The sequence below is a fragment of the Salmo trutta genome, chromosome 13, assembly GCF_901001165.1.
Source record: "Salmo trutta chromosome 13, fSalTru1.1, whole genome shotgun sequence".
NCBI lineage: Eukaryota > Metazoa > Chordata > Actinopteri > Salmoniformes > Salmonidae > Salmo > Salmo trutta.
The window spans coordinates 38,497,353-38,508,711 of record NC_042969.1 but is presented as its reverse complement, the minus strand read 5'-3'; the positions used below and the strand labels follow the sequence as shown (position 1 = coordinate 38,508,711).

Genomic DNA, 11,359 nt, shown 5'->3' with positions numbered 1-11,359 from the left:
AAAGAATATGTTTCATGTATAACATACAAAATAATCTGTTTAATTTATAACATACTAAAGAATATGTTTCATGTATAACATATGAAAGAATCTGTTTAATTTATAACATAGTAAACGGTCTTTTTCATGCTAAAGGAGCTGTTGACTAAAATAATGTCTAACTGTTTAATGATTCTTCGTTGAATCATTGGCTGTATATGAACCAATCTATAATTCTGTGATAGACGTATAAAAGGCCTACATAATATTAGGCAACAACAGCTGTCGTTCTGAATAAAGCAACATGTAATCAAAACATCGTGACACAAGTCAATTTACTCATGACATGCGCAACGGGATGCATGGATGAGTTGTTTTTCAGAGCAAGAAACAGATCAAAAATGTTTTAGTGGGAGGATTTACTCACTGATCTTCCAATCAGTTTTCTCTCAAATGTATTTACGTTTTATCAAGTGTTAAATAAATCGGGATATTTTGAAGGGAGGAGACTACTATCGGATTGTTTTATCCTTCACCGAGTCCGCGAAAATCCGGTGCGCTATTGGGTAGGGAGAGAGCGCAGCGGAGACTCACAGGGAGGTCCAGTCCAGAAAGGTAGCGGCTTCCTGGATGAATAATTTGATCTTCTAGAGGCATCAGCTTGTTTCCAGGTTTGGTGCGAATGATCCATCAGCAGAATCTCATTGAAACACATACTTTACTTGTGCTGTAGTTTCTTACAAGATAGTCTAAAGAAGTGCGTCAACCAAAGGGTACGCGCGCTGCAGTTTATCCAGACGAGGTGTCCAAGTTGTGCCTCTAGAAATTTGGATAGAAGCTGATACAGTATGACTTGTCGGCTTGACACTGTTAGTGCTTATCTATAGCATAATACTGACCCGCGCGTTATCAATTACGACCAAGGGCGGCAAATATCTCAAGGTCTAAATATGTTTATAAATAGCTCGGACATATTTTGTAACTATGAAGAAATAGGTAACTTCACCAACAACTCGTCATGTGTGAACAAGACTCAGTCCTCACCCAGCTTCATCGACCTGGCGACGTTTATGCACATATTCCCGTCCATATACGGTATCCTGTGTACTATTGGAGTGATCGCCAACGGTTTGGTGATATACGCAGTGGCAACATGTAAGAAAAAGATTGTCTCGGACATCTACGTGCTCAACTTGGCCATCGCAGATATGCTCTTCTTGTTGGTGATGCCCTTCAACATTCACCAGCTGGTCCGGGACAGACAGTGGGTGTTCGGGAACTTCATGTGCAAAGCTGTCGTGGTGGTGGATGTAAGCAACCAGTTTACTACCGTGGGGATTGTAACGGTGCTATGTATTGACAGGTAAGTCTCCATCTCTCCAAATTCAATAGGTGTCAGTTTGATCATGACAAAGAGAGGTGTCGAATATAGCATCAATTAGGTCTCCTTTCACCTTTATGTATCCAGGTAGATATAACCTGGTGTAGGATATGATTATAACATAGTTAGAACCTATAGGCTATTACGAAGAACACTCGTTATATGCAGCCGAGGGGCGACTTCTTTCTTGAGCGAATGCTCGGTAGCCGGAACATAATTAGACATTATAATGTGTAGACTCCAAATTGACCACAAGAAACCCAAACAGATATCATATTTGACTAAAACGTAATCATTCCAAATCCTTGCAACGTTCGTATAAGATCACGTGTCTCTTTATTATGCGTGGGAATACTTGGGAACAGATTTCTGAAATTAAAATCACATGGAGCTGATTTCCTGGTGTTTTTACATATTTTTTTTCCAACAATGAAAATAATACTAGAAATAATAATCATATAATGTTGCCCAGAATAAATAAAAACAACCTGAGGCCTCCAGTTGAGGAACCGTGGTCAGAGGGTTCAGTGATAAAGCACAGCCAAAGCAGACCAGTAAAATCTGAGAATATAGGCCTACACTGTAACAAAAAAACTGAAAATGTTACTGCAATTCTGGCTTTTAAAAACAGTAAAATACTCTGAAACATTAGCATAGTGTAAAATATGGTGCATTGTGGGAAAATGTTGTGGTCTGGGCAAATAATTGCTGTATTTCGAATGGTATTGTAATTCCACCTTACCGTATCTCTGGGGTGCCCAAAAAATGTTTGACTACTAGTGGGTGCAAGGTGCTGTTGTTTCTGGCTCATTAACATAAACTCAGCAAAAAAAGAAACGTCTCTTTTTCAGGACCCTGTCTTTCAAAGATAATTAGTAAAAATCCAAATAACTTCACAGATCTTCATTGTAAAGGCTATAAACACTGTTTCCCATGCTTGTTCAATGAACCATACACAATTAATGAACATGCACTGTGGAACGGTCATTAAGACACTAAACAGCTTACAGACAGTAGGCAATTAAGTTCACAGTTATGAAAACTTAGGACACTAGAGTGGCCTTCCTACTGACTCTGAAAAACAAAACAAAAATATGCCCAGGGTCCCTGCTCATCTGCGTGAACGTGCCTTAGACATGCTGCAAGGAGGCATGAGGACTGCAGATGTGGCCAGGGCAAAACATTGCAATGTCCGTACTGTGAGACGCCTAAGACAGTGCTACAGGGAGACAGGATGGACAGTTGATCGTCCTCGCAGTGGCAGACCACGTGTAACACCTGCACAGGATCGGTACATCCGAGCATCACACCTGCGGGACAGGTACAGGATGGCAACAACAACTGCCCGAGTTACATCAGGAACGCACAATCCCCCCCATCAGTGCTCAGACTGTCCGCAACAGGCTGAGAGAGGCTGGACTGAGGGCTTGCAGGCCTGTTGTAAGGCAGGTCCTCACCAGACATCACCGACAACAACATCGCCTATGGGCACAAACCCACCGTTGCTGGACCAGACAGGACTGGCAAAAAGTGCTCTTCACTGATGAGTCACGTTTTTTCTCACCAGAGGTCATGGTCGGATTCGCATTTATCGTCGAAGGAATGAGCGTTACACCGAGGCCTGTACTCTGGAGCGGGATCAATTTGGAGGTGGAGGGTCCGTCATGGTCTGGGGCGGCGTGTCACAGCATCATCGGACTGAGCTTGTTGTCATTGCAGGCAATCTCAATGCTGTGCGTTACAGGGAAGACATGCTCCTCATGTGGTACCCTTCCTGCAGGCTCATCCTGACGTGACCCTCCAGCATGACAGTGCCACCAGCCATACTGCTCGTTCTGTGCGTGATTTCCTGCAAGACAGGAATGTCAGTGTTCTGCCATGGCCAGCGAAGAGTTCGGATCTCAATCCCATTGAGCACGTCTGGGACCTGTTGATTTGGAGAGTGAGGGCTAGGGCCATTCCCCCCAGAAATGTCCAGGAACTTGCAGGTGCCTTGGTGGAAGAGTGGGGTAACATCTCACAGCAAGAACTGGCAAATCTGGTGCAGTCAATGAAGAGGAGATGCACTGCAGTACTTAATGCAGCTGATGGCCACACCAGATACTGACTTACTTTTGATTTTGACCCCCCCCCCCCCTTTGTTCAGGGACACATTATTCCATTTCTGTTAGTCACATGTCTGTGGAACCTGTTCAGTTCATGTCTCAGTTGTTGAATCTTGTTATGTTTATACAAATATTTACACGTTAAGTTTGCTGAAAATAAAACACAGTTGACAGTGAGAAGACGTTTTCTTTTTTTGTTGTTGCTGAGTTTATGTTTATATTTGCCTTGTAAGAGGCTATATTTGTTGCACCCCTGATTGAGAATGCTGTACCAATTTAACTCCTTTGTGGTAATAGTGCTACATCAATTTGTATAAGAGACAGATTGGAGTGTCAGCACATCTAAAATGTAAATGTTTGCCATGTCCTTCTGGTCTGTTTAGGCCTGTAGTTTGGAAGCCTTTGTTAAGGCCTCTAGAAGTCTATGTGATATAAAACACCAAACATTCATTAATATATTGTAATGTGTAAACACTTTAGCTAGCAGCCAACCTGCTTGCACCAAACCTAGGAAATTACAGTAAAATACTGTGAAATACAGACCCCTCCCCTAAAATAATTAATTTAATTCATCCATTAATTCATTCCCATTATCGTAGCATGAACTTTTTTTTTTTTTTTTTTTACAGTATAACACAGTCAATTTTACGGCATTGTACTAGTGTCATTACACTGTACTTGCTTTGATACCGTATTTATATTACAGTAGGTGTATTGTAATATGAAATACCAGAATTTGACTTGCCACAAGCTGCCTGTAAACTACTGTCAAATTCACAGTAACCCCTTTACAGTTTACTTTACATGCTGGAGTCTGTCATGTAATAAATACATGTTATTGCTTTCAGGTGTGTTTATTAGAACAAAATAAAAAGGTCCTTTTCTAATCTAATCTAATATGGATCCGTCAGCATACAGCATATCAATTAGTATAATAGCCTGCAATATCATGTACACCCTGCCATGTCAATAACCCAGAGGGTAGAGATTGACGAGTTAATAATGAAATGGATGGTCACAGATTGAATGCTCATAGCCGTACATAAAACATATATTCAAGGTTAACTGGTTCATCATGTTCATTTGGGACCATGGTATTACATCCGTTTCAGAATGACGATCCATATCCTGTCTCACACAATTCGACCTGCCAGTTAACATTAACGGCAGTTGAATGATTCTTCTTATTAAAGAGGCAAATGGATAAATGTAACCACTAGCGAATTAATAGACAGAGCTAATGGATGAAAGGACTGACTGTCTACAAGATCAATATTCTAGTTTTAACCATGTGATCTATTCAATCCGTATCGTGAAAGTTCAAGGTTAACGCGTGATTGAAATTTATGCTCTTGCGTTAATAACGGAGAAGACTGCATTCACAGTAAACACTGCATATGTCGGCTCATTAGGAAATGACTTAAATTTCTGTCACGGAATCTTTAAACCTTCAGCGACACAGATTGAATAGAACCCAATGTTTTGAGGCTATGCATTGTTTAAAAACATTGGAGAAAAACACGCTTATATTTTGTGTTCTGATGGAGTATGAGATTTGAACTAAGCTCCTGAGGCATTTAGAAGTTGTATTTTTCAAGAATCAATTGCTACATATTCATTTATGAGTTCAAAAATGTATGTAGCAACTGCAGATTTTGTGTCAACAGCAACCTTGCCTGGAGTGGACTGTGGGCTGATTCTGTTTGTGTTTATAGAGGAAAGAGATCATGCCTTCCTAGCAGACAGTTCTCCCTACATATTACTGAGCCTGGTGGAACACAGACACGTTATGTCTCTCTCTGTCTCTCTCTTTCACACACACACACACACACACACACACACACACACACACACACACACACACACACACACACACACACACACACACACACACACACACACACACACACACACACACACACACACATTCTGTTTCTCTCTTTCACACACACACACACACACACACACATTCTGTTTCTCTCTTTCACACACACACACACACACACACACACACACACACACACACACACACACACACACACACACACACACCTACATCTCATTAGCCTTAGAGACTCACAGCTCCAACAGATGGACAGGATTAGTTTAACACACAGATTAGTTAAACTACCATCCAGCAGGATTAGTTTAACACACAGATTAGTTAAACTACCATCCAGCAGGATTAGTTTAACACACAGATTAGTTAAACTACCATCCAGCAGGATTAGTTTAACACACAGATTAGTTAAACTACCATCCAGCAGGATTAGTTTAACACACTGATTAGTTAAACTACCATCCAGCAGAATTAGTTTAACACACAGATTAATTAAACTACCATCCAGCAGGATTAGTTTAACACACAGATTAGTTAAACTACCATCCAGCAGGATTAGTTTAACACACAGATTAGTTAAACTACCATTTAGCAAGACTCCCAGATAGTTTGTGAACTATTGTAATAGTCTCCAAACAAATGTTCCCATACTAGCATGTTTCCAAAGAATGTGCAAACTCTAAGCTAAATCAGGTGCTAAATCAGATGCACCATATATGTATCTTAAGATTCTCCTAGTCAGATTCCCCTAGTCAGATTCCCCTAGTGAGAATTTCTAGTCAGATTCCCCTAGTCAGATTCCCCTAGTCAGATTCCCCTAGTGAGAATTTCTAGTCAGATTCCCCTAGTCAGAATACCTAGTGAGAATTTCTAGTCAGATTCCCCTAGTCAGATTCCCCTAGTGAGAATTTCTAGTCAGATTCCCTTAATCAGATTCCCCTAGTGAGAATTTCTAGTCAGATTCACCTAGTCAGATTCCCCTAGTCAGATTCCCCTAGTGAGAATTTCTAGTCAGATTCTCCTAGTCAGATTCCCATAGTCAGAATACCTAGTGAGAATTTCTAGTCAGATTCCCCTAGTCAGATTCCCCTAGTGAGAATTTCTAGTCAGATTCCCTTAGTCAGATTCCCCTAGTGAGAATTTCTAGTCAGATTCACCTAGTCAGATTCTCCTAGTCAGATTCCCCTAGTGAGAATACCTAGTGAGAATACCTAGTCAGATTCCCCTAGTCAGAATACCTAGTGAGAATACCTAGTCAGATTCCCGTAGTCAGATTCCCGTAGTCAGAATACCTAGTGAGAATTTCTAGTCAGATTCCCCTAGTCAGATTCCCCTAGTCAGATTCCCCTAGTCATTGGGAAACACAGACATTTCAATTCACCGGCTTTAATATCTGCTAATCTGTGTGACAATCTTTGATTGAGTTGATAGGAAGGTCATACGCACCATTTTCTGGCCGTCAATACATCTATATTTACATGACCATGGCAAATTCATGTGGATTTTTTCATTAAAAGTCAGTTATGAACAAATTCTTATTTACAATGACAGCCTACCCCGGCCAAACCCCGACAACACTGGGCCAACTGTGCGCCGCCCTATGGGACTCCCAATCACTGCCGGATATGAAACAGCCTGGATTCGAACCAGGTACTATAGTGACTCCTCTTGCACTGAGATGCAGTGCCTTAGACCACTGCGCGCCACTCAGAAGCCCACAGAGAAGACATCTCTACAGTAATATCTCCATGGTCATGAAGACATCTCTTGGGTAATATCTCTATGGTCATGAAAACATCTCTACAGTAATATCTCTATGGTCATGAAGACATCTCTACAGTAATATCTCTATGGTCATGAAGACATCTCTACAGTAATATCTCTATGGTCATGTAGACATCTCTACAGTAATATCTCTATGGTCATGTAGACATCTCTACAGTAATATCTCTATGGTCATGAAGACATCTCTACAGTAATATCTCTATGGTCATGTAGACATCTCTACAGTAATATCTCTATGGTCAAATGAAGACATCTCTACAGTAATATCTCTATGGTCATGTAGACATCTCTACAGTAATATCTCCATCCCTTGGCCTACCTTGGTTGTATTCAGTCATATCATGAAAGACATAACCAGCACAGAGTAAATTATTATTTTTTAATTCTCCGATGTGATATGGCTGTAGGATTATTTTCATTCTTTCAATGCCATATGACACAGGGTCGTTAAGTACAGCATAGTACAGCAGATTGGCTATAGACTTTACTTTGATTAACATCCGCAGTAAACAGCATCTCTGATCCTTTATTTTAGGATTTATTGCATCCCAAATACATTATTTTTCCTACGAAGTGCACTACTTTTGACAAGGGCCCATAGGGCTCTGGTGAAAAGTAGTGCACTACATTGGGAATAGGGTGTTGTTTGGTACGTACCCGTGATTCATTTCATGTTGTACATCAAGCAGTAAGCTAGTCATCAGTCTAACTTTATTTACTTATTCATTACACTTTATATGTGACTTTTTTCAGCTCAATTAATCCCAAAAAGACAAAGTAATTGGAAAACATGAATAGAATACAGTACATGAATAGTATACAGTAGATGTTTTTACCCATAGTGTCGTACAGTACAGTGAGGGCATTCATTTCTTAGTATGTGTATGTGATCCTTGAAGGAATTTAACCCATGACTTTGGGCATATGCCAGTGTCCTCGTGTGCATTCCATATGGCACCCTATACCCTTTGTAGCGCACTACTTTTGACCAGAGCCTTATGATCTCTTGTCAAAAGTAGTGCACTATATAGGGAATAAGGATGTTTTTATGATGCATCCATGATCTTACCAACTGATCCACACATGACATTATTAGATTTATTTAATGTCACATCATGATTAGAGCCTGACTGCTCTCACAAATGTTACTATAGACCGTATGAATAGGCGACATTCAAACAGAGTATTTTTTTCCCAGGTTAACAAATTACTGTTTGCTTTTCTGACAAATACCTGTAGACAAATACGACTTAGTTCTGTTTTTTGGGGTTTTGTCTGTATATTTACTTGCCTTTGTCTGGACGAGACTGGCCTGGGGTAAAGTAATGGGTGTTATTGAAACAACACAACAGCTTCACAATGGAGTCTGCTGAATGATCCCTGTAGAGATATCGTTATGTTTCCAGCAAATGCCACCCTATTCCCTGTATAGTGCACTACTTTTGACCTGGTAATGGCCCTGGTGAACAGTAGTGTACTGTACTACTAAGTATTCAGACCACCTCCCTTTTTCTACATTTTGTTACATTACAGCCTTATTCTAAAATCGATTTTTTTTCAAACAAATTTTTTTTCCTCATCAATCTACACACAATATAGGGAATGGGGTGCAATTAGGGCACAGCCGAGGTGCATAACCTGACCCCTGACCTCTAACCCCTGGTCTCTAACTGATGTTTCTCTTTGTTTCTAACCCCAGATACATTGCCATCGTCCACCCCACCTCAGACAAGCGGACCATCCAGTGGACCATCATCATCAACATCCTGGTGTGGGTCGGCAGCTTCCTGCTCACCGTGCCCGTCATGATCTATGCCATGGTGGTGAGGAAGCGCGACTTGGAGATATGCATGATGTTCCTGGATGGGCCTGAGGACATGTACTGGTACACTCTCTACCAGTCCATCCTAGGCTTCATCGTCCCTCTCATCATCATCTCCACCTTCTACTCCCTCACCCTTTACCACGTCTTCAGATCCATCCGCCGAGTCAAGCGTAAACAGTCTGTCTGGGCGAAGCGTGCCACCAAGACCGTGGTGATGATCATTGCTCTCTTCCTGGTGTGCTGGAGCCCGTATCACGTGATCCAGGTGATTAACTTGAGCAACAACAGGCCAACCAACACCTTTGTCTATGTCTACAACATCAGTATCTGTCTGAGTTACTCCCACAGCTGCATCAACCCTCTGATGCTGCTTATCTTCGCTCAGAACTATCGCGAGCGTCTCTGTCACAGGAAGGAGTTGAGGAGCTCGCCGCAGAATTCCTCCAAGACCACTGTGGTCAAGACAGACGGCTCCAACGTGGCCACCGACCCCAACTACCACAGCACAGCCATGTAATAATCCGGGCATTGCCACTCGCATACTATATGTGTGAATAGGTAGGACATTTGTTCGTCCCAATAAGACTACCAAAGTCAACTGTTTTCATTCTGCTATCTTTGACGAACTTGAGCTATCTTTCCAGGGAACAGAAGTGACACTGTGTGTTAGTGGATGGATTACCCAACTGACTGTAACTGCTTCACCATCACTAAGAATCATTGATCCTGTGGTAGCCAAGTGTTTACTGAATCGCTATGTAAGCCAAGAATGTTTTCTCTCTCTCTCTCTCTCTCTCTCTCTCTCTCTCTCTCTCTCTCTCTCTCTCTCTCTCTCTCTCTCTCTCTCTCTCTCTCTCTCTCTCTCTCTCTCTCTCTCTCTCTCTCTCTCTCTCTCTCTCTCTCTCTCTCTCTCTCTCTCATATATCTGCAAAAACACTACAGTGAATACTGTAGTATAACAATATGGGGAAGGGGAATGGGCAGGTTATATGCAATCAAAATACTATAGTATAGATAAAAAAGTGTAGCGATTTTGTGGACTATAGTGTTTTTGCAGACATTACTGTAGTATTTACTATAGTATTCTACAGTATACTACACCATGCAGTATAGTATTCTACAGTATACTGCAGTTTACAATAGAATTCTATAGTAAACTGCAGTATTTTTTTTAATGCATCTCTGCCAGTGTTGTGTAGCGTAGAATTGACCGATGACTTCAGACTGTTTCCCTGATAATGACTGGGATTGAGTGAGCGTGTTTTGGGGTACTTGGCCTTGTTCAACCTGTGTCCCAGAGGCACCCTGGGTAATTGAGTCATTGACTTAGTTGGCTGGACCAGTTGGCTGGGTTCAAATACTATTTCAGGTATTTCAATTACTTTTCAATATATTTCTAAACAAATCTTCAGATAATTTTGTTATTAAAAAAACAAGTAGTTGAATATTGGGTTGTATTTGGAAATACACATGGAAAGCATTTGAAAATACTCAAATACACTGACTGAAATATACCCCCATGCATTCAACCCACCCAGGTATTTGAAAATAGTATTTGAAATAAGTATTTTTAAATAAAATTCGGGCAAGTATTTGGTTTTTAGAAAAAACAATTCAAATACCGAAAAAAAAAGTTCTGCTTTTGAGCTGTGTGTTTGAAAATACTAAAATACACAGAAAAAAAGTATTTAAATAAGAAATACACATGCATTTGGACCCATGTCTGGGCTGGACGGCATATATATGTTTTATTGTTTTAAATGTAACCTTTAACTTGGCAAGTCAGTTAAGAACAAATTATTTACAATGACAGCCTACTTCGGCCAAACCCTAACTGGGCGAAGCTGGGCAAATTGTGCGCAGCCCTATGGGACTCCCAATCACGGCCGGTTGTGACACAGCCTGGAAATGAACCAGGGTCTGTAGTGACATCTCTAGCACTGAGATGCAGGGCCTTAGACCGCTGCGCCACTCGGGAGACCTCTATCAAGGGGGATACTCAGATACGTTCAGATACTTAAAGTATTGTTATAAGATACTTCTTGGAAAATCAACAGTATTACTATTGATGTTGAAGTAAATCAACAGTATTACTATTGATGTTGAAGTAAATCTTCAGGTTGGCATTGTGGGAGGGAGCAGGAGGAAGGGAGGCAGGAAGGGTGGGACAGAATGTTCCAGGGGGGTGGTTGACCTCTTCACACCGTGGAGATTGTAGGAAAAAAACATGGAGTGTTCTTTTTATTCACTGATAGGGATGAAAGAAGTCAGTGTGTTTTTGCAGTAGTGTTTTTTTATTATTATTATTATTGTCGTTGGATGTCCTCACATTTATAAAAATGTGTTATTTTGGTTTTTGATATTTGCTAAGCACCATCGGGACTCTTGTTGAGTGAGGAGATGGAAGATGAATTGATAAGAACTGAAGTATAATTCTGTATTGA

General features: G+C 40.9%; 1 protein-coding gene across 1 annotated transcript; it reads left to right on the top strand.

Moving 5' to 3' along the window:
* Positions 1 to 398: 398 nt before the first annotated feature.
* On the top strand, positions 399 to 9,687 carry LOC115205756 (melanin-concentrating hormone receptor 2). The gene is made up of 2 exons (XM_029772064.1): positions 399 to 1,342; positions 8,790 to 9,687. Exons 1-2 carry the CDS (start codon positions 930 to 932, stop codon positions 9,430 to 9,432), a joined length of 1,056 nt encoding a protein of 351 aa, XP_029627924.1. The 5' UTR covers positions 399 to 929; the 3' UTR covers positions 9,433 to 9,687.
* The last annotated feature ends 1,672 nt before the right edge of the window (positions 9,688 to 11,359 follow it).